The sequence below is a fragment of the Malaclemys terrapin genome, chromosome 1 (genome assembly GCF_027887155.1).
Source record: "Malaclemys terrapin pileata isolate rMalTer1 chromosome 1, rMalTer1.hap1, whole genome shotgun sequence".
In the NCBI taxonomy this organism is placed as follows: domain Eukaryota; kingdom Metazoa; phylum Chordata; order Testudines; family Emydidae; genus Malaclemys; species Malaclemys terrapin.
In genome coordinates, this window is record NC_071505.1 from 338,823,966 (window position 1) to 338,848,275 (window position 24,310).

A 24,310-nucleotide genomic window follows, 5' to 3' on the forward strand; every position below is an offset into this window, starting at 1 on the left:
AAAGAGAAACTTTGGAAACACAATAGTCAAACTAGTCAGAACCTAATTCCCAATCATAATTGAGAGGCTCATCATTTCTTTCCTCCTGACTTTAGCTGAAGTTTATGCTAGTAACCCTTGTTTTGCCAGTTCCCCAACACTCCTATCTTTACCATAATGTTGTACTTAGTCCTTGTTTTGTAGGGCTTTCCAGGCAGATGTCTAGGAGGCTTTTATAAAGTAAACATTTCCATGTTGTCAAGTATCAGAGGGGTAGCCGTGTTAGTCTGAATCTGTAAAAAGCGTGTGATGACCCTCTGTTGCCATTTCCATGTTGGTCTTATTTGCTTCGCTGATAAAATGAAGTGGAATCAGCCCTACAGAACTCCCTTACAAGGAACTTTAAAGTCCCTTCTCTGTTTTCTAGAGCCTGAAACTACCTGCCGTCTGGTCTTAATCTTTTATTTACCAGGAGCGGGAAAGGAGTGTGCGTTTGGGGGGGATGATTGCTGAGAACACTGGAAAATACACGTTCTTTTTTCTGAATAGATCAAACAGTCATTTGTCCTGTTTTAAGCAGTAAATCCGGAGTGCTTTGTTATGCTAATACAGTCTGACATCACTCCACAGATCAAAGCCACTGGGACCCCATATAAGCAGGTTCTTAAGGCAGAGAGGGCAGAGGCAGACGCGCAGCTGGCAATGTGCTCATGACACACACACACACACACACACAAACACACATTATCCGCTGCATCTTCACGCAGCCTTTCACTTTTGTCGCTCTTCCCTTCCCCTCCCCTTCTCTGTCCACCCTTAGCGGAGTTTAACAGCTTTTACCTCCGGCTGACCTCCAGTGTTGGGATCTGTATCTACAGTATTTTGTCTGTTGCTGCTGCAAAACTTTGTGTTTGCTGGGAGAAGGGGTCAAGGCGAAGGGGAGCCGGTGCAGCTTTACCGGGAAAGGTAAGAAAGGGGATTCTTGCTGGTGGGTATCGATTGATTCATGTCTAATCCCTCACCGTTAAACCTGGTTAGGGGCAGAGGGAACCAGATCCCCGAGTGGATTATTTTTCACTGCTGCCAGGGAGACGCAGGTTTGGCTTCCTCAGAAGGCGAGGACTTAAGAAATGTTCACACGAAGGACGCAACAGTGTCAGAGCTAGGGGAGAAAACCCCTCTAACTTCCCAAAGCTCACACCAACCCCGAGCGGGGCAAAACGGCCATAGGATGGTCTAGCTGGGATCCCGTCTGGGGTGATGACACAGCAGAGCGCTGCGAAAAGAAAGAAGAGATTCAGAGCCTGGGACATGTTGGTGAAAGTTTGCTGCCAATGTTCAGGGGCCATTAACGAGGGACGGGCGGGTGTGGGTTTGCCTGGGTGCAAGGCGGGGGGTTGTTAATGTGTTCCACAAACCCGAATTGTTAAGAGATTGTCAATGGAGATGGAAAATACAGAGCAGCGCAATCATTATTTAGTTGGGAATTGGTCCTGCTTTGAGCAGGGGGTTGGACTAGATGACCTCCTGAGGTCCCTTCCAACCCTGATATTCTATGATTATTATACACACATCCCCACCCCTTGCCTATCTGGTTCATCGCTTTGCAGCGTGTTTACCTTTAACGTGTGTGTGTGTGTGTACACATCACATAGCGATCAGCTCGGCTGTAATGTAGAGGATCTGTGCTGTAGCATACGTGACACACAATCACACGCCCTGGAATTTGAAGCCCGGTCCCTGGTTGGAATGAATGGGACAATAATACTATAAAGCTTAAGAATGACCCGGGTTGTTTCTCTTTCCCTCTTGGCGGACAAGCTGTGATGTGAGTTTTAGGGAGGGGAAAAGGTACGTGAGGTTTTTGTGGTGTTAGTTATCATCATTATCGGTTTTCTGATGAGCGAATTTTCTTCAGCGCGGACGTAGCCACCGAAGAAGCGGCTGCCAAGGGCAGCTGGTCTGAAACATACAGGGGCAAAGCAAAGCAGGACTTTTAGGAGAAAACAGGTCGGGTTTAGACAACAAGCCCCCTGCTGCTGGCTTGATCGGTGACCTAGGGCTCTTCGCCCTTGTAAACAACACGTCTGATGGCTTGAATAACTGTTTCCCCCCCTTGCCAGTTTCTCCTGAATTTGTAAATTTAATCTGTTCCGGAGCGAGAGGCTGGAAATCCGGTGATAATGATACAGGCTGGACCGGAGTTCTGGTCCGGACAGTGTCCGGTCTGGGCTGGGGGAATTCTGCAGAGCCGGGTTAGATCGCTCCCTCCCTTTCAGGGACGCTGTAAGAAATTTCACACTGAAGTCTGTGCTGTGCAGCAACTTCGTGAGAGACAGATAAGGGGTCTGAAATAGCCCCCAGGCCGCCCGATGCATGGTCAGGATTCAAGGGTGAAGGTTTCAAGTGTGTCCTTGGTTTAAAAGAAAGATAAAAGACCCCGGAATAAATCTCTCGCTGTGCAGACGCAGGAGATCAGGGAACATGCCTCTCCGCAAAAGCGGCGCGAGCGCTGCTTGCAACTTAATAAGAAAGGGAATAAAAATCGAGGCGGGTGAAATCCTGATCCAGTGGTACAATGTCACTTTCCCGACAACAGTGTTTCGGGGACTGGGTTCTTACGCCAATGGGGACACCCTGAAGGAAAACCCAAAGTTCCCGTGCGGGAACTCGCACGTTTAAACGGGTTTCCAAAGTGGAGTCCTCTCCTAGGGGATTAAAGAGTTGACCCTTCAAAGAGCGCAGTTTGGAAGAGAGCTTCAGGCAGCCCCAGACCTGGGAGTCAGGCAGGCATTGAATTATCAACATGAAGGGCATGATCCTCCCTCCTATTCTATTGAATGCCAGTGGCCAAGGTTTTCCGAAGTGACTGGTGATACCGGCTCGTCCAGTTTGGGGGTGGCTGACTTGAGACACCTTCAAGAGGCCTGATGAGAAAGTGCACTAGTGCTCAGTAATTACTGAAAACCAGATCCCCCTCTAATGTGTATGAAGGGCCTAATTGGGCATCCAAATTCACTAGCCACTTTTGAAACCTTGCCCGTTGACTTTAAGAGGAGCAGCATCTGGCACACTTGAGAAAAACCACTGGAGGTAAAGAAGAAAAGAAGACCCTCACTGTTGTCTAGAATGAGTGATGGGAGAAAATCCCGATTGCTTTATTACTACCGTTGTTACAGGGAGCAGGGCTAGCCCCTGTCTGGGAAAGGGAGGACTCGTAAGAATTTAGGACTCATGTGCCTTGTTTGTTTAATAAAAAGCAAAGAAAGGGGGATCCCTGAGATCTTTTGTTTGCTGCTGGACGCTTCTTTGGGACAATTTCGATTGTAATGTTTACTATGGGGCCAGAGTGGCGGGCACTTCCTTGCGCTCCAGGTGCTCGTGTATTTGGAAGAAGCGAGAAGCAAAGTTAATGAGGTGAGAATGAAAGCAGGAGGGAAGGAACAAAACACATTTGTTTGTAACAGATCAGACAGACGGAAACATGTGCAGAGCAAGAGCACCTCCATTAGTCAACACATGTATGTTTAATGTGTCTTTTTTCAGAAATATCTATCTATCTATCTATCTATCTATCTATCTATGAAGAGGATTAGCTAAAACAGAGACCTGAGATTTGTATTTCTTCCCTCCCCAAGCAGATTTACAGAACCTGGGGTGGGGAGAGGAATTGAAACGGGGAATGAAGTCTTGCCATATGCCGGGTTAACCAGAAACATACAATCAGACTATAACTCAAGTCATAATTCAAGCCATACGTTTTGTCTGTCTGTTGACTGTAAAGGTTCTATCAAGAATTGGGGGGAAGGGAATCTGAACTTTTTCATGATTCATAAACCACTCCTTTGCAATTTGGATGATAAATGTCTCTGTCACCAGGATTCACAACACTTGAGTGTTAACCATACCTTTGTGCTTTCTCCTTGATTTCAGGGTGCTGTGCTTCAAAAAGGAACCACATCTAAACTGAAGGAAATACATTGTTCAGAAAATTGGGAAGATCCCCTTTTAAGAGTTGATTTCCTTCCGAAAGTGGGTGGCTGTGGAAAAATGAAGCTGAGTCTTGCAATATTTCTGTCTTTCATTTTACAGACTGGGATTTGCTCTGGAATAAAATGGCTGTAAGTATCTCTCTCTCTCTCTCTCTACATTTTTACGAGCAACACGTTATTTTTTAAAAAATCTTGTCATATTTGCTGTTGTATGACAGTCATAGCTTCAAGTAGAGCACTCTTGGCTTTGGACACACTGGAAAAACATTTCGAGACTGATACTGCATTCCTTAGGGCACCAAAAGTCTCACTGATTTCAAGGAACGCAGGATCAGATCGACTACGACAATATGTATATGCTTTATTTCTAAAATGTACATCCTTTGAGCCCAGCTCTCCCCTCATTTACATCAAAGGAAGAACTGGACTAGCCTGACCCACTTAATGAAGCATTTAATGTCAACTTCTACCGAACACTTTCCCACCAGGCACTGTATCGGGCGGAGCACAAACTAGGAGTGATAGGGCAGGCGTTAAGATAATGCTGCCAATCTCTCGCCAAACGGAATAGCTGACAGATAACATGTTTTTGTGAACCCTTTACCCTTAGGATTTTGAGAGCAGCGTACTGACTGTAAACCGGCTAGAGCTGTAAAGTCTGGATTAGGGTTTCCCCCCAGTGTAATAACCTGGCTCAGTGTGCAAACAGCAAAAGATCATTGACATATTTCTCCACTTAAATAAACAATCAATTAGCTGATTATCACAAAACAAACAAACAAACCAAACGCTAGAACAGTCATCTGGTTTCACCCTCTATGTGGCTGGTGAATGATCTCTTGTTTTTATAGAATGTAAGGCCAGGCAGAGATTAAATGAGGCAGGTTAGCCCCGAATGATCGCAACTCAGTTAGTTTCTGTGCCTCAGTTCCCCACTGGTAAAATGGGGCTAATAATCCTTTCTTTCTCCCATCTTTTTATCTTGTCTATTTAGACTGTAAGCTCTTCAGTGAAGAGACTGACTCTTGCTACATGTATGCACACAGGCTAGCACAATGGGGCCCCAGTCCCAGGGGGGCCTTAGGCATGATTGTAATGCAACTAAAATTCAGGGTGCAATAATACATATTAATATTGAAAAATAGGTTTTAATAGTATCAAACGCCACTTATCTATGCAGTACGAGTGGCTCACTGCTTATTGAGGCCCTGATTAACCACTTAAGCACGTCCTTAACTTTAAGCTTTGACTGTCAATGGTAATCCTTATGTGCTTAATGTTAAATGATCTGCTAAAGCAAAGCCCGAAGCAATACACTCAACAATTGCATTGGGAGTGTTGCCTGAGAAAAGAGTGTGGAGCGAGTGCTGAAATCAGCCCTCCGAAAGGCAAGATTTAGGTTGGTTTCAGGGAAGTTCCGTTGCAGCACTGTAATCGGATCAACACACCAGGAAGACTTGAGGGGTCTGAAATAGCTCTGCCAAAAAAAAAAAAAAAGGCTTTCAGCATTTATGTTATTAAACTTTCAGTTTTGGGGGGAGGAAAAAAATCAATCTAAGGAATGGCCTTTCCCCCCCAAATGTGTCCCCCTATCTGAATTTTAGTATGGAAGATGAAAGTTAAGATTAAAGTGACATTTGAAGTATGAACTACATCCAGATGCCCTGCTGTGCGCCAGTCACACCTGTTCGAACCCCGGTGGAAATCTGCACTAACGATCTGAGTGCACTTTTCACAAGTGGAGGGCAGCCAGCTGCGATTTTAGAAAGAACTATCTTTTTTAATTTAAGTTATTTTCACTCTCCTTCTTCACCCCCCCAAAAAGAACAGGAGTACTTGTGGCACCTCGGAGACTAACAAATTTATTTGAGCATAAGCTTTCGTGGACTACAGCCCACTTCTTCAGATGCATAGAATGGAACATACAGTAAGGAGATATATATACACGCATACAGAGAACATGAAAAGGTGGGAGTTGCCCTCCCAACTCTAAGAGGCTAATTAATTATAAGCAATTATCAGCAGGAGAAAAAAAACGTTTGTAGTGATAATCAAGATGGACCATTTCAGACAGTTTGACAAGAAGGTGTGAGGATCCTTAACTTGCGGAAATAGATTCAATGTGTGTAATGGCTCAGCCATTCCCAATCCCAGGATGGGGCAATTTGTGCTCAGTTACGCTGGTGTAACTCCATGGAGTCACTCCTGATTTACACTGGTGTCAATGAGAATTGTTTTGGACCTAAAGGGCCACTCCCAGTGAAGCCAGTGGGATTTCCTCCTGAGTAGTGACTGCAGGGCTGAGCCCCTAAATTACTTGGAGTTGATTTTGATTGTGCATTTTGATTTAAAATGTGATGTAAGGGGGTGGGGGATCAAAGCTTTGTGATAAACTATTTAGAGCTTCTATGCTACGTTTCAATTATCAGAGGGGTAGCCGTGTTAGTCTGAATCTGTAAAAAGCAACAGAGGGTCCTGTGGCACCTTTAAGACTAACAGACCAACGGAAGTATTAGATGTCTTGCATCTGAAGAAGTGAGGTTCTTACCCACGAAAGCTTATGCTCCCAGTACTTCTGTTAGTCTTAAAGGTGCCACAGGACCCTCTGTTGCTCTATGCTACGTTTGTACATCTGTAAATTAAAAAAAGAAAGAGGAAAATGCAATAGAACATGAAAGGTAGCTATTTATTCTAATTATATGTATGGGTACTGTGGGCCAGATACTCAGATGGCATATATCAGCACAGGTCCACTGACTTGGGGTTCTGCCAAGCTGAAGGACACCAGCTGAGGTTCTGCTCCTATATGTATAAATCCTGGACCTTGCAGAACAGTTACTTGCATGAGAAACTTTGTGCTTGGGAGGAGTCCCATTGAGCTGAAGAGGATTACTCGTGTGTGTAAAGCTATTTACACCAGCGTGGGTGTTTACAGGATCAGATCTTTAATTACTGTGCAGCCTTTTCAGAAACTGTTATAAACCCAAAGTTTGTATGCAGTGTTGTTGTAGCTGTGTCTGTCCCAGATATTAGGGAGAGAAGGTCGGGGAGGTAATATCTTTCATTGGACCAACTTCTGTTAGTGAGAGAGACAAGCTTTCAGGCTTACACAGAGCTGTTAGCTTGTCTCTCTCGCCAACAGAAGTTGGTCCATTAAAAGATATTACCTCACCCACCTTGTCTCTCTAATACACCCATAGGGGAATTTTTGTTTTATGAATTTGTTTTTCCCGATAGATTCTTTAGACTGAGGGAAGGTTGTTGTTTTTGTTTGTTTGGGTTTTTTTGCAAAATAAGATATCATCAGAGAAGCTGTGTGCATTGTCTTGCTGAGTATCTGGCCCACAGTACCCATACATATAGTTAGAATAATTTAAAATAAATAGCTACCTTTCATGTTCTATTGCATTTTCCTTTTTTTTTTAATGTACAGATGTACAAACGTAGCATAGAAGCCCTAAATATATGAACGATCTGCGAGAGCAGAGTTGCAAGGGGCCATCCTGCACCAGGGCTTTATTGACATGATTTGTGATCAAGCCTTCCAATTTTTCCAGGGAAGTGTGAGAGTTGCCTAGCGGGCACCAATTTGCAGGCAAGCTACTTGTTCATGACTGTGACAAGTGAGGGGAGCACTAGAGGGCGCTCTGTGCAACTGCACATGTTGCATTGCACAGGCTTAAGACAGGTAACTCTCGCAAATGCATTGAACAAGGTGCACTGAGTCTGCTGAAAGCAGCAAAACATATCACCCACGTTTCCGAATTAGAACATTCATCCTTGTGTGAGAATTAAGTGGTGTCTAGCCTTTGTGTTGTGCCTCTGCCGAGGGGTGAATTTCATCCTAATGAAAGAACTAGTATAGAGGCCCGATCCTGTGTTCATTTTGCATGTGACACTTGCGCTGAAATCAGGGCTTACAAAACAGCTGCAGATTCAGGCCCAACCATATTTTCTTCTTAATGGGTGTGATGTTTAAATAGGCTCTTGACAACCTGTTCACTCGAGAGACTGATTGCCACACAGTAAATGGAGTTGTTGTGACACAAAGATGTGTTTTGTTGGCATTGCGACTTACCAAGTTCTCTGAGGTTTTCTCTTACAAAGACCTGTTTTCACACTCTCCTGTTATCTCTGACTAATTTATCTCTGACTCAAGCTCCCTGGTATCCCACGTTTTAGTTATTTAAAATGTTGTTGCCTTGGGCCTGATTCTGCAGTCCTCACTCCTGTACAACTCTCAGGGTAAAATCCGGCTCCCATCAAAGTCAGTGGCAAAACTCCCATTGATTTCAGTGGGGCCAGGATTTCACCCCAGACTGAGTACAAGTAAGGACTGCTGGATCGGGTCCTTTTCATCTGCTGCAAACAGGTTAGTTTAATCATCTTCCAGGATTTTCAGAGGAACATTTCTTTCAGGAGAGAAGGGGGGAAAAAAAGAACTTTGTTCTTCCTCTCAGTGGGCCTGAATCTCTCCTCCCACTGATGTAAATCGGCAGTAGCTCTGCTGTGGTATACGTGAAGGGAGAATCAGGACCGTTGATGCCAATGAGTGAGTTGCATGGGGAAAAAACTACAGGATCGGGCCCTCGGAAGGAGTTTTGCTTTGAAGTTTGCTCTTCCCTTTTTAGCCCTGCAACTGCAACTGGGCTGTTGATTTAAACCAAAGCCAGAGAGCTAACCCTCGGAACCTCCTCTTTGCCGTGCTTAGAACTCTAAAAAACAAAACCACCAACCTTAATCTTCCTGAAATTCAGTTAAGATAGAAAGATTTAAATAAAATTACACTGGGAGTGTGTGTGGGAGAGGGGTGAAGGGTGCAACAAACTTCAGCAAAGGAGGGCTGGTGATTTTGCACTGGCTATCACTTAAAACATTTAACCGGAAGGAACAAAGGGTTCATAGATTTAAAGGCCAGAAGGGGCCATTGTGATCATTTAGCCTGACTGCCTGCATCACATAGGCCAGACAACCTCACCCAGTAATCTCTGAATCAAGCCCGTAATTTGTGTTTAAGGCTGAGCTATGTAGTACGTCTTTTGGCAACATCTCTGGTCTTGACTTAAAGACTGTAAGTGAAGGAGAAGCCACCATGTCCCTCGGCACGTTGTTGCAATGGGTAAATGAATACCAAAGCTTTTTCAGACAGACAAGTGGCATTTATAGAGTAAAAAATAAAACGAAGAAAAGCCCTAAAGTGAAACCTTACAATAAAAAGTGCTTTCCAACCTGGAACCAAGTTTTCCACTGCAAGCACAAGTCCATCGGCTTCAAATCCAAATCCCCTCTGAAGTTACTGCCAGCTGTGATTTGGCGGATCTATTGCAGAGAGGGGCCAGTGTGGCTTTGTCCAATTTTGTTTAGCTGCCCAGGTATCCACGGGGCTCTAAAATATCCGAAAGTATGTGAAAGGATATTCCATTCCTCCTTTCCCCGCAGGTTCTCCCTGGAGAGCATTCCCCCATTCCTACAATCCAGGAAGACATGGCTCTGCTGAAACTGTACTGGGGCTGCCGATTTAAACCAAACCCAGAACCTCCTCTTTGCCAGGCTTAAGAGGACTCTAAAAAACAAAACCACCAACCTTAATCTTCCCGAAATCCAGTTAAAATAAAAAGATTTAAACAAAATTAGACCAGAGGTGTGAGGACGGGAGTGGAGGGGTGTGTGTGGGGGGGATTGTGCAACAACCTTCAACAAAGGAGGGATGGAGATTTTGTACTAGATATAGAGCCTGATCCTGAAAAAACCTTAAGAAGTGGGCTGTAGTCCACAAAAGCTTATGCTCTAATAAATTTGTTAGTCTCTAAGGTGCCACAAGTACTCCTGTTCTTCTTTTTACTCATGTGAGTAGCTCTTTGTCATGCAAGTAGTGCCAGAGGATGACGGATTGTGCCCATGCTTCCCAAAGCATTAAATACTGTAGTTTATTCATATTTTAAAATGAACTTATTAAAACTGTCCAAGATAATTAAAAGAATAAACAAATGTCATGATCTGAGCATGCATCATATTTCCCCTGTAATTATGTTTATGGTTTTCTGTCAGTAGCCATAACTTCAACTGAAAGCCTTAGTATGTTTTATTTAAGGCTGAATAAATTTGGTTTGAAACCTGTTTACTTAAAGGGAAGGGTTGAATAAAAAACCCAAACCCTCAGTCCTCCTCAGCATCCTGGAGAATGAAGGATTGTTTAGGGTAGTAAAGGGAAGGGCAGCTAGAATTATGAAATTGTAAAAAGTGACATTTATGAAAGAAAACATCCAATAACACCCCCTGCTCTGGAGTCTCTGTGCAAGTCCACGCGGGAGAATGGGGGGTAATAGTGGCTGTGTCGCAATCTTGTGCCCCTCCGATTCTCGGGCCATCCCCTGGTGTGAACCCCAGCATCCTAAAGGCTGTGTTAATCTGGGCCACCTGCCCACAAGAGTCTGTTGCAACCTCTGGGATTAGATGGGGTGCAGGGAAATCCCCTCCATGCCCCCTTTCTCTAGACATTCTCCCTCTGCCAGCAGCTGGGGTGGGGGTGGAGGAGGAGCTCCTATGGAGACTCCCTGCCATCAAAGACTCCCCCTATGCAGTGGGGGCTCCTCATAGGACAAGGGAAGGTGGGTTTTATTTCTTTGGGCCTCCCTTACCTCACAGTGTCTTTCTAAAGAGACCAGGGGCATGAGGTAATATCTGTCACCCAAAGAGGAGCTCTGTGTAGCTCGAAAGCTTGTTTCTCTCACCAGCAGGAGTTGGTCCAATGAAAGATTTTGCCTCACCCACGTTGTCTCTCTAATATGCTGGGACCGACACAGCTACAACAACATGGCAAAGAAGCATCCTTCTAAGGCACAGCCGGCCTTTCCACCAGTGACACCAACTGTCATTGTAAACGAGCAGGATAGGGAGCATAAAATGTCAGTTATGCTATGAAATAGCCCGCTGATGCGTCATTTCTGGAGTTATTTAAAATTAGATTGGTTGGGGACAAACCACTTGTGGCTGCGCAATAGAGATCAACCAAACCTGCAATGTCCGAGACACGCACTAGATCAGGGATTCTCAACCCGTGGATTGGGACCCAAAATTGGGTCGCCAGAATGTTTCAAAGGGTTGTGTGGTGGCTCCTGTCCCATGGGGCTGGCTGCTGGGCTCGCCTCCCTGCACCCTGCAGCCTCTGGGGTCCCAGCACCACTCAGGTCTGGCCCAGCCATCATCATGACAGGCCAAATTTGAGTGAGTGGCACTGCAACCCCATGGGCCAGGTCACAACTGCACTCACACAAATTTGGTCCAGTCAGGGGCGGGGCCAAACCTGAGCAGGGCTACAACCCCAGAGGTTGCAACGCCCGGAGCAGAGAGCCATGCCCAGCCAGCCCCACAGCACAGGAACTGCAGGAACTGCCAGAGTGGGGTGAGTGCCAGGCAGGGCCCAACCCCCCTGCTGGGGGGGGGGTAGACACCAACCGAAGCCACCCCCTGGCCTCCACCCCCAGGCTGTTTACTGGGTCGCAACAGGCCATAAACATTTACAAATGGATCCTGAGCCCAGAAAGGTTGAGAACCATTGCCCTAGATGACCTAACGTGTCTCTTGCATCCCTAATCTACGTGATATATAAATATGTATTTCATTCTTTGCAAGTGTCTCCAATAAATATGAGTTTTCTTTTCCATCGCCATTACTCTCTTCATTTTCCTCCTGACACTCAGAGATGTTTCCAATTATAAATTCTCGTAAGCTAAGGCATGAAGCTCAAGCATGTGAGTTGGTCACAAAATAGATTTCTGCATCCTGTGTTTTATTCATGGCCGGCTCCCCAGAGTGCGACTTACTCAACAAGAAACAGCGATTGCCTCCAATTCCTGAATTCCTCTCTTTGGATTTATAATGCATCCCTCTCTCTTTGCCTTATTGCAAATCCTTCCACTCTTCCTAGTTTCTTATGACTGCACGGTCACTTTGAAACATTTTATCCTTAAAATTCACCATCAATATCAGCAAGTGCTGTGGTACCACATTTCGCTATGAGCCCCTCTGTTCATATCACTCCCTTCCACTGCACCATTAGCACTGACATAACCTGTGATGCTTTCCAGCCATCTTTCCTTTGCTTTCCCTTCATCTTCTGATGGGCCTCCCCTGGGCTGCAACATTTCTTCCTCTAAATGACCTCAATTTCTGCTGGCTGGGTCCCTGAAATGCTCAAGCTTCCTTTCCATATAAACATCTTGCTTTATTCCACATTGTTGCATAATGCTCACTCATGTGGCTTCTTCCCTGCTGGTGATAATCCCACTTTATCTGGAGCAATGCCATATTTCAGCAGGCTCCTTTCATGTCTCCGTGGTCCTGGTTTCCCAGCCATATCAAGCAACAGATCAAATCCGTTCTAAGTTGTCCCAACCTGAACTTCAGCATTTCGGACACACCTGTTTTCTCTCTAAATGAATCCAACCTTCCATGCCCAGTCGGGGCAGTCTAGTTCTGCAAGCCTAGGCAGAACTCTTTTACTTGATCAGACTTACTGGGTACGTCTACATTGCAAAAAAACCCCCAACAACACCGCTCCCCCCCCAAAAAACCAAACAAACCCACAAGGCAACGCGTCTCAGAGCCCAAGTCAACTGACTCAGGCTTGTAGGGCTTGTGCTATGGGGCTAGAAATAGCAGGGTAGATGTTCCCACTTGGGCTGGAGTGAGGGGGAGGATCTCAGAGGATCTTTGGAGGATCTTCAGCCTGAGCAGGAATATCTACACTGCTATTTTTAGCCCCGAACCACCAGCCCCGCGAGCCCAAGTCAGTTGACCTGGGCTCTGAGACTCGCTGCCACGGAGTTTTTCCGCAGTGTAGATGTACCCGATATGTTTGTTTATTTTGTGGCTTGGAATATACTGCTTCCCAAGCAGCCATCACCCTTGTTGTATTTATGATTAGGTGTGATCTGAATCTCACACTAGTTTTGGCCTCTTGCCTAACTAGCTTTTGAGTCAGTTCCTGAGAGTTGCTGATAGTCACATTTTCAAGGGTTTTGGATGCCAAACTTTAGACGCCAAGTGGCAGATCTTTTGCTGATGGAGCTGGTCCCAAGGGCCTGATTTTCCAAGTTACTAAGCACCTGCAGCTCTAATTGACTTTAACTCTGGATCTACCTGTGCCAGTCTTCAGACAGGGCAGTTCCTCCTTATAAGTAGTTCATATGCTTATAATAAGGTGATGCATTATCTTCCCAGCTGCCTGGCCATATCAGTTGTGTCAACCCATGGTTATCTAGTTCTATATCACTCAGTATGATGCTCAGGTAACAGGAAATTCCTCCTCCTCCTGCCAGCTCATGAGAAGCAATGAGATTATTTTCCAGAGCTGCATGTAGGGACGTTATAGACAAAACCTGATAATGAAGAGCACGGTGAAAACTGACCAGGGATTTCTGCAAAACACTCTGCTTAGGCTTACCCTTGAAAAGCAGGCAGACGTTTCAAGTGATGCAGAATGCTATCTATCAACCATGGGAACTTATCTGGCCTTCCTTGCAATAGTATCTGAGCTCCTCACATTCTTTAATGTATTTATCTGCACAACATCCCTGTGAGGTGGGGCACTGCTATTCTCCACAACTAGGGAACTGGAACACAGGAAAACTAAACTCCCAGCCCCAGGGCACAAAGGAAGTTTGTGACAAACAGGGAATTTAAGACATTGTTTGGGTTTTCGGGTTCGGTTCATCTCATAGTCGCGGTAAGGGCCAGTTCCGTGAGATTCAAATGCAGATATGAATTCCCCAAGGGTGGGCATGAGAGTGGGGAGCAAAGAGCAAGTGTTGCGGTTTGGGCCCATCTCGAAATCTGTTTTGGGTTTTTTGTTTAAGTTGTGAATCACTTATCTGCGGTAGCAGTAAATAAAATAAATGTGCCCATTAATCAACAAAACTCACCTAGGAGGACAGGGTGGTATAGAATGAAACTGAAAGGCAGCACACTAAATACGGATAGAAGATACGTTTTATGGCAGCATATCGCCAGCCTGTGCAGGATTGTTCACCGGTTAATGACGCAGTGAGTTATAAACTAGTTTCATGATCAGGAAGAATATTTACAGCTGCACTAGGTAGATCATAAAGATACAAAGGCAGCCATGTTCTGTTCTTCAGCTGACCACCGGTGGGTGGTTAGGGATGAATCACATGCCCAAAGATGCTGCATGGCATAATCAGTTCCCTTGTTTTCCTTTCACTTGATGCATCAAATGTTGGCAACTGCTGGAGGAAGGCTACCAGAGTAGGTGGGCCAGTGGTCTATGGTGTATTGTTGCCTTCTATGTTGCTTCATGGTAATGTTTGCGCTGGTGTTTTTGGACTAGCTCTCAACTTTCTCCAGGATGCTGCCTTTCCATTACTGTCATTTTGCTGTTGCACCAGATTTTTGAAGATCTTGACACTAACTTATCTAAGCCTAATGGTAATTACACTGGTGGAGCGGTTTGCTTTAACTCAATGGTGAAGCATCTGTTTTGGAAACTCGATGGGTTTTTTTCTAGGCTAAGCAGCGGATTTCCCCCCCTGTAATTACATACTTGGACATTTAGCATAATCCTTTGCGGGTGTGTGAGGTGGATTCTGAATGCAGAACACTGATGGTGCCTATGTAGCTTGCTTTCTTAAAGCCAAAGGAAGATCTAGCTATCCATTATGGAGCTAGTGGGTCATTTTCCAAGTGTTTGGGAGATCCTTGCACTAGCACACGGAAAATAGCTGTGTGAACACTGCAGCACCAGCGGAGGCTCAGGCTAACCACCTGAGCTCAGATCCAGGGGCTAGGGTTGGCTAGTGTGAGCCCCTCTACAGAAGCTCGCTCCTAGCTGCAGGGTAGGCATGCCCAAAAGAATTCCCAAAGCATCTCTGTTGTTCGATCCATGTGGCATTCTGAGAGCCTTTGGGTGGATTTAAGTGTTTTCCTTAGTTAAAAAGGAGTGGGGGGTACGGTGTGTCAAAGGCAAAGTGATTGCAGGTGGTTCTTGGGCAGCCTGGCAGAGGAGAACCTATGCCAAATGGAAGGTTAACTTTCTAATGGCTTTGGTGATGGTTTTGTTCCCAGAGCTTTGTCCAAGACTCCCTCCGTCCTTGCTCTGAATCAGACCCAGCACTGCAAGCAGCTAGAAGGCCTGGTCGTGTCCCAAGTGCAGCTCTGCCGCAGCAACCTGGAGCTCATGCAAACCATCATCCAGGCCGCCCGGGAAGTGATAAAGACGTGCCGTAGAACTTTCGCCGACATGCGGTGGAACTGCTCCTCCATTGAGCTGGCACCCAACTACCTGCTGGATTTGGAGAGAGGTAACCGTCGGCGCTGGCTTTGCAGGGCTCAGGGAGAAGTGAGTCCAAGGTGTGTGGGGGGAGGCAAGTTTTATCGTGCTGTGCAGAGGGGCTGGAGCCCTCGTTATATGCAGGGAAGGAACTGCATATCGTTCCTATTCTGCACACATGCTTATCCTGCACTCATCACTGGAGTAACACTCTCACATAGGGCCAGACCAAACCTTGCGCTGGCCACACCCATATCCCTCCCACACCCCCTGTGACACGCGCCCTCAGGCCAGCCTGTCCAGCTGCTTGGGTCGCTCGCTCATAAAACCGAAGCGCCAAGGTACTCCTGGGTAGCACCAAGTTTGGGTTGCGCGGCAGAAAAGATTCCAGCCGCGCTTCTCTACTCTGCGTGTTTGAGACGTGTCTTCTCTGAGGCAGGGGCTGTGCAGGCCTCTCTTTGGAAGGTACCCATCACGTTGGCATCGGTGGCTGAGTTGCAGTTCTTCTGTCTTGCAGGTACAAGGGAGTCAGCATTTGTGTATGCCCTCTCTGCTGCAACCATCAGCCACACCATCGCCAGGGCCTGCACCACCGGGGACCTCCCTGGCTGCTCCTGCGGTCCCATCCCAGGTGAGACACCTGGACCTGGGTATCGATGGGGAGGATGTGCTGACAACCTCAACTATGGTCTTGTCATGGGGTCCAAATTTTCAGATGCTCCCATGAAGATGAAAAAATCAGGATCACAAGCCCATAAGCTGATGCATCTGCACAACAGTGAAGTAGGGAGACAGGTAACAAACCAAAGAGAGCTACTGTCATTGTACAATCCTCTGTAGTGGTTGATGGCTTTGTGAAAGTTCAGTGTCTCTACCAGCTAGCTACGGAAGCAGGCCTTTACCCAGTGGCCTGTATAAGCGTTGATGATATAATTCAGTCTCTAGAAATGTAAATTCCTTTAAGTACTCATGGGCATGAGCAGCAGAGAGAAAGGCGTGGTCATGTATCCTAGGCTGGGCACTGGGAACTCCTGAAGTCTTAGTTCTGGCCTGGACTGTCTGTATAAGGTACTTATGTGGCCCCTGTTACCACAGTGTCGGAGCGCCTCACAATCTTTAATGAATTTATCCTCACAACACCCTGGGCGATAGGGCAGTGCTGTTCTCCCCATTGTTCATCTGGGAAACTGAGGCACAGAGAGACTAAGTGACTTGCCCAAGGTCACATAGGAAGTCTGTGGCAGAGCAGGGTTTTCAGTCCAGCTCTCCTAAGTCCCAGAGTAGCGTCCTAATGATTGGACCACCCTTCCTCTCCCACTGAAGTATCCTTCCTCTCCCTTTGTGAGCCTGGTGCATCACCTAACCTTTCTGCCTCAGTTTCTTCATTTGGATGATGGATGGGTTGGGAAGCACGAGTACAGGCTGGGTGTCAGGAGGTCCTGAGATCTAATCCTGGCTCTGCCACGGACTCACTGTGTGACCTTGGTCAGGCCACTTCCCTTTCTCAGTTTCATCATCCGTAATGTGAGGATGATGTTTTCCCCAGGATGTGTTGTGTGAACTAATTGGTTAATGTCTGTGAAGTACTTTGCCCATGTAAAATGCCATGTAACTGGTAAGGAGTACTAGCTGTACGCTGAGTCAGCAGGGCGGATGCTTTTAAATTGTTGTGTCAGTGATGAGTACAGTGTCTAAAGGTTTGTCTACACTTAAGCGGCAGCGGTGCCACTGTAGCGCTTCAGTGAAGACACCACCAAATAGGTACCCCACCTCCCCGAGAGGCAGTAGCTTTCTCCCGTCCACCTGGTGCTGTCTATACTGGGGCTTAGGTTCACGTAGCTGCATCGCCTAGGGGTGTCGATTTTTCACCCCCCCTGAGCAGCGGAGTTATACCGACCTAATTTCCTAGTGTAGACCAGGCCTGAGTGAGCCCAGGGATTAGTTTTCTCCAATAAAATTAACTTGCAAAGTAACCAATACCATGAAGGTGGCGCTTTGCAGATGTTAACAAACGAATCCCCTCAACAGCCCTCCGCAAATGGAGAAATGGTTTCAGAGAGATTGGAGGGGAAACCTGGCTCCAGTCACTGTGGCTGCAGAAGTTCCCTTCCAGTGGATTCCACTGCTCAAGAGGAGGCTGGATGCCTGGCTGCTTCGAGGGTGCACCCCCACTTTTCGAGGGGTGGAGCTCAGCTGCAGGGCTCAGTGGGTGGGGGATAGGCAGGGGCAAAGCTGGTAGATCTGCCATTACTCAGGTTCTCCTGTCCTCTCTCTCCCCAGTGGGCGGTTCTGGAGGCTGCTCCAGCCACTGTGCTGGGACAGTCTGTGTGGCGCACCTCCGTAACCATTCAGGGCACGTCTACACTGTATTGTAGACCTGGGTCTGTGGGACCCGCACCCGTGGACTCGTTTACGAGCCCGCTCTTGAACGTCCACACTGCATTGTAAACCTGGGCTTACCATGGTGGCCCCAGGTTTCCCAGCCATACAATGCATCCACATTGCACTACGCAGACCTTCTGACTCGAGTCTGTGGACCCGAGTCACGGTGGCACTCGGGCTCGGACCCACTCCCCTGCCAGGGTCCTAGAACCCGGATCCCGAGTGCTGGCTGACCCAAGACTGATTTGTGTGTGGACAAGAATGAGACTTGGGCTCAAACCCGAGTCAGAGCCCCAGCTGAGTGTGCTAGTGTAGACATATTCACTGTGGCTGGGGGAGAAACATCTTCTCTCCCTCCCCTGTATGTTTCCCAAATGGCTGGCCCAGCTACTCCCGCTAGTGCCAGTCTCCTAAAATTTGCTCCTGAGAGACTTGTCCATGGCCACACAGGGAGTCACTGTATGCGGAGTTCACAGCACTGCACCACATCTCTCTTTCTATTCGCTCCTTAATGTCTCAATTCTAAAGGTTAAGCCCCTTTGGCAAATTCTTGTCTAGTGTAAAGGGACACGGCTCTGTTGATTCCCACCCCCAAAGAATCTTTCCTGTTGCCTTCTGGGAATTATGCAAACTGCAAAATCAAACGATATAATGCATAATATAGCAGTTCTGTATTACAGCTAATGTGGAGATATGGTCATTGCACACGGAGTTGGATAAATCTAAGCTTTGAAATCTGCATTATCAAATGTATAAATATGCGGAAGGCACAAATTCCATATTGATTATTTATTTGCAAATTACTTCAACTTCCAGCTCCTCAGGAGTTTAAAGGATGTGTCCAGCTCTGTGGGAATATGATAGAAAACTGTGGCACCGCTCTGTGTGCTGCCTTAACAGGTGCCACAGTAAAAATAATATCCAGGCTGACAGCAATCTTCAAGCTGTGAGCTGTGTTTCACTTTGCACAGTAGGTACTTTAACCTGGTTGTGCAGAAACCAGAGTAGTGAATACTCTTCACTGCAATCCAGTTAAGACATTAATTTCTTAGCAATTCTTTGGGAGATTTAAGTAAAGAGAAGGCCACTTCATAACTCATTGTGGTTGTTTTTTCCATAGGCCCTGAAAGCCTCTCTTGAAATGAAATGTAAGTGTCATGGAGTTTCTGGTTCCTGTTCTATCAAGACCTGCTGGAAGGGTCTTCAAGAACTGAGAGACATCGCACAGGACCTCAAAAACAAGTACTTGTCAGCCACAAAGGTGGTACACCGACCCATGGGCACACGCAAGCAATTAGTACCAAAGGATATTGACATCAGGCCAGTTAAAGAGACAGAGCTGATTTACCTGCAGAGCTCGCCTGACTTCTGCATGAAGAATGAAAAAGTGGGATCACACGGGACACAAGACAGGTAAAGACTCACAAGTCAGATTTGTATTGTACTTTTGTTTTCAGCTGGTGCATAGAAGCAGTGATGTGAGCGTAAACATCTCTGTGCAGGTGGCATTTACTATCGGGGATGGTTGAAGTGCCACTCACTGGGCTAATGCCACCCATGGAAACCGGCAATATGGTCCACAGCTGCCCAAGTCTTTAATGGAACAGCCAATGGGAACTACAGATCCCAGCATGCAGCACTCCAACTGGATCATAGATGGGCACAGTTTGGATCCAGCACCAAACTGCCTGCAAGTTCATGGTTGGTCAGATCCAGGGTTTTGCTTCTGACCCATCTCAAACCTTGATCCATGCCGAGGGCTGTTTGGGATAAAATGGAATAATGTCTGCTGGGATCTGTAGTCTCTGCAGGATTGAAGTTGAAGGCAGCTACAACAGATTTATTTGATGCAAAGGGCTCTTGGAATGTAGACTCCCACCCCTGTGTTATTTGACTTATTTATTGAAATGCCACAGGACTGTAACGGAATGAACTTGTCTCTTGGGAAATGGACGATGATCAAGCCGCCCGGCCTAATGGTTCACTAAGCCCCTCTTATCTGCTCTAAACAATTACAGCTCATGTGGGAGCTGCTGTGGTGTAAGCGCTCCTCTCTTTGGGCAGGTAGGACTCAGTGTAATGCCAACACTCCCAAACAACATTAACAACAGAGACGTTGATCTCTATTGCCAAGTCTCTTGGGTTTTCGATTCCACCTTTTTTGTTTTGAAAAATCTCAGCGTGACCTGTGTATAGCTGCTGTTTGTGCTTTCAAGGAGGCACCGCAGGATCCCTTTACTACTAATGACTTAGGGCCATCAGTACTGTTCACATTTCCATCAGGCACAGCGGAGTGCTTGGGCCTTCCTACTCACGCCACATAAATTCTATGCTACTGGAATCGGAGTACTGGTAAGTGAGTGGCAACACCTTAGCCAGATAACATGTACCCTGTGTGTGTATCCAGAGTGCTGTGGGAAATGGTGTTAGTCACTCCACAGAAATATTATTTCTGCTGAGCCAGACATGAACCAAGACCCCAGTAGGAGGTTATAAGATATGTGCTGCAGGGGGTGCTGTCTTTCGAATGAGACATAAAAGCTGAAGTCCTGACCACTTGTAGCCATTCAAGACCCCTTTAGTTAAGAGTGCTGTCCTGGCTAGATTCTAGTCTGGATAATTACATTCTGCCTATCTCAGTCCTCGTTAAATACCATAATCCTCTTCACTCCCTGTCCTGGCCTCTTGTGCAGTATTGCTGTGCATGTTTACACAACTGCAACATTCCCACTCATCGGCACCTGAACCTGTATAAACACAAGATGTGTGTCTTTTTTGGCCAGGGCCACAGTCTGTTTACTCAAGGAACACCATTGTTGATGGTGATGGGCATATCACTGTGTATTGTGTAGCTGGTCCAGAGGGATTCAGTAGAAAGAAATGCCACTGTAACAGACACTAAATACATTATATACATATATCCTGCCAGTACATGGGCATCATATTGCAGAAGGGAAGAGACTACAGGGGAAATACACATCTGGGCATTGGGAGACATTCGTTTTATAGTGGCTTCTCTCTCCAGAACCATGGTAATTCCCTAGCACCCAGTTAGTGCACAGAATAATTCTGCAATAGCCGGCTGGAGCAGACCAGAAGATGCTTAGGTAATGCAGATCTTAGAAAAGATCGGTCTGATTTTCTGATACTTTACGGTAACTAGCTTTTCATATTGCTAGCTGGAGCAGAAAGTTATAGCCAGGACTGGAGGTCCATGTTCTAGAGAGCTCACAGAGTTCCAGAAAAGGTACCTTATCCAAGCGATGCTGCATGGCAGACCACATCTACCTTTTCCAAGCTGGGATGCAAAGTTTCATATACTCCTCAGGTTGAAGATGGATGATTTAGTTGTGGTTGGTCCTGCTTTGAGAAGGGGATGGAACTAGATGACCTCCTGAGGTCCCTTCCAACCCATATATTCTATGATTCTAGTAATTAGCAAGTGAGGAAGGGATCAAGCAAGGGCTATTGTCATGAGTCCAGTAACAGCAGGGATTGTGAGTGTGGAAGAAGAGAAGCCACTGGAACTGACGTTGGTTGAGGCTGCAAAGGGCCAAGGTGGTAAGGCAGGAAGGAGGTGATGACTTTTGAAGGGAGCCCAGTAAAGCGATACCCTTTGTTCTCAGACAGGGCAAGGTCGGTGTTGACTCAGAGGCAGGTAGGAGGAGGACAGAGATGGGCTGCAGTGTTGACTTGTAGGTGTAGCATGTGCTAAGTAGTATTATCAGCTGGCTGTTTATATATAAAATAATTTTCACAGTTGTTAGTCGCTGCTTCTGCAGAAGAAGCCCCGTGTCTCAGAACTCGGCTATGTAAAGTACCATGTAATAGAGGCTTTGCTATAGTAGCACAAAGAGAACAGGAGTACTTGTGGCACCTTAGAGACTAACAAATTTATTAGAGCATAAGCTTTCGTGGACTACAGCCCACTTCTTCGGATGCATATATATATATATAACCCTATAGTAGCACAGTTTCTATGTTAAATTACCAAAGGAAATAGGTATAAAATCCCCACAGTGCGTTTCCAGATCACTGCTGTTCCCCTCGGGGGTTGCAGTAGCTAATCCAGACCCCTTTTTTTTTCAGTTTTCCTTTCAAAGAGAACACTTTTAATATCTTCTCAATACGGTGGCCCCATTCCAGCCCGGCATGTAACTGAGAGATAGTGCCTAGTGACAGAGATGAGGAGAAAGAAGCAAAAACCAGTTGCTGTTATCTACAGGAAATATATATATATGTAGTTTGCATTTACTACACAAAGGTGTATAACATTCATTTGGAAATATCCCAAACAGGGTTTATTTGATAAGTAGGGTCCCAAAGGCATCTTAATATTTTATTCCTTCTACACTTTAACTTTCAGGAGATCTCGCTATTTCCTTCAAGCCTGATTTTTTGAAGGAACTTGAAAGTGAATGTAACTAAAAGGAATTTCAATGAAGTCCCTCCGCCTGTTTCCCATCTCCTCCGCACCTACCCACTCTCACTCACTTTTTGGCCTCTTTTCTGGCCACTAGAACAAGAAAAATGTTTCCCTTCAGCGGTGCTGCCAGCAGCGCTCCATGGAGCAACAGACAGGAGGTGTTATAATCACACTGCAGCCAGGGCATCCTCTCCTTTACCTCACACCCCTCCATCACACACAGTCCATCCTGATGACCAAGCACATCACACCCCCTTTCCAGCTACAAACTGAGAGAACTCCAACCTGAAGTTTTTTTGGCAGATAGTTTTTCAGATCTGCTAGCTATGTTTAAAAGTGCACGGAGGAGACAGGCACACTTGCAGCTCCCTTGACAAGTAAGGCCTGCATTCTGTGTTCCCTCTTATTATTTTAGATTGCATTACATGAGCTCATTCCCAAACCCTTAACCCAAGACATATTTGCTAATTGTGCTGCTAACTTTGAGAGTCTAGTGAAATTAACAAGGCAAAGCAGAAAGAAAGCGGGGGGAAAAGGGAAATAAAACCATCCCATGATGTACGGTGCTTTTAAAGAATCTAATTTTCATAAAACTCTAAGTGCAGAATTTATGAGGAATCTTTTTTCTAAATTGGATCATTAATTTTCAATATAAAAAGGGGGGAGGGACTTTTCTGGCTCACGTGGAAAAAGACGGGTACCTCAATGTCCTCTGAATCAGAACATGTTTTGATCATGTAAAATGGGAGGTTTATAGCCCAAGTTCTACTGTGCTGAATATTGGATTTCATTATATACTGTAGGGAACAATACTGCACTGGCTGACAGGTGGATGGAGTGAATAGCCCCGTAGATCTTTTCTTTCTCTAACTTCTACAGTTATCTAGTTATCCCTCCCATTGCTTACACTAATCATGGAGTTTGGGGAGTGGCAGGGGAACCAACTTTCTTTGCAGCAGAGCTGTGTGAAATGTTTCACTTAGAACTGAGCCCAGGATTAATCAAAAGTCTTTCAATGAAATCTTAGGCCTTATTTTGAATGAACCTGGGATCATGTGTAAGTCAAACTGGGCTATTTTATGTTTTTATGTTGAAACTAGACATGGTGTTGGATCAAAACCCACAGAAGTCAAACCTCATTCCAAGCCTGAGATCTGAACACTCCCAGACCTTTGAAGTGTACAAAATCTGGAGCAGGGTCTGAATTTTGCAGCTTGAGTCCCTTTCTGTTAACCACTGTCTTGCAATGGATCCGTGTTTTTATCAACGTAAGACAGAGCACATCAATCTATGAATCACTGCCACATTTTTTATATAAAAGAAAAATGGTCTTGAGAGAAAATAAATAACCAGAGCAGCTGACACATGAAGAAGGTCCCCGAATTTATGACTGTCAATAACTAGAACAAGTTGAACCACAGAGAAAGATGGTTTAAGATTTCGGGGCTTACTTGTGAGAAAACACTCTATAACGTCTCTTCAAAGAGGTATTTCAGAAAATTCATCATCAGTTTCAAATCAAAGATAAATTATACCAGATTATGAAACTGGGATCCAGTCTGTGGGAAAAGAGGCAAAGGCATTCACTTTCTTTATCATTAGGGTGCAATGTATCATATTTCAAATATTGGTTTAAGTCCCATCGGAAAGTGATTGAAAGGGAAATATTGCCAGGCACACAGAAGTCTTGTACTGCTAGAATCCCACAAAGATTAGTGAGCTGTTTATTACTGATCTGTCCCAGAACAATCTTGGAGCCCAGCGGATGCCACTTCTCATTGCTGAGGTCGAGGTTTCTGGGCAGCAGAAAATCATTCTGCAGTTTTCTGGAGGCTAACCAGTAGGGCTGGTTGAATGCTGTAAAACAGGGCCCAGGAGTTCTCTGGAATTCTGAATGAGTAGCTGTTTGGTTTGGTCACATTTGTGTCTCGTGCCATCCCGCTGTTCATGAACATTAGCGCAAACAAGGTTTTCTTGTTTGGGGAATGGCTGTTTCTAGAACAAGCACCAGCATTTGCGTGTGGACAAGGGTATTTGTGTGTGAACAGCAGCACTTGCTACTTGTTATTAATTATTGTCCTGCTTAAGCTGTTTCAGTCATCCAACCAGGAAGCAGAAAGGATGTAATGAGGACCAATCATTCACAACTAATAATCGCACCATACTACTTGTCCCTCTAACATGCTTATAACTTGTATTAATCATTTATTAAACTTTTTAGAAACATATCATGCGTTTATATAT

At 45.7% G+C, this 24,310-nt stretch overlaps 1 protein-coding gene across 3 annotated transcripts in view; it reads left to right on the top strand.

Moving 5' to 3' along the window:
- The first annotated feature begins 646 nt into the window (after positions 1-646).
- The window catches only part of WNT11 (Wnt family member 11), a 31,624-nt gene continuing 7,960 nt past the window's right edge, over positions 647-24,310 (top strand). Inside the window, exons 1-5 of one of the 3 annotated variants that reach the window (XM_054015833.1) lie at positions 647-945; positions 3,913-4,100; positions 15,054-15,289; positions 15,776-16,053; positions 18,761-19,053. In XM_054015833.1, the coding sequence (XP_053871808.1) occupies positions 4,030-4,100; positions 15,054-15,289; positions 15,776-16,053; positions 18,761-19,053 (878 nt within the window). In that variant the 5' untranslated portion in view covers positions 647-945; positions 3,913-4,029. Of the gene's footprint in view, positions 946-1,760; positions 1,831-3,316; positions 3,397-3,912; positions 4,101-15,053; positions 15,290-15,775; positions 16,054-18,760; positions 19,054-24,310 lie in introns of those variants that run through there. The other 2 variants (XM_054015835.1, XM_054015836.1) reach the window with 2 other exon arrangements.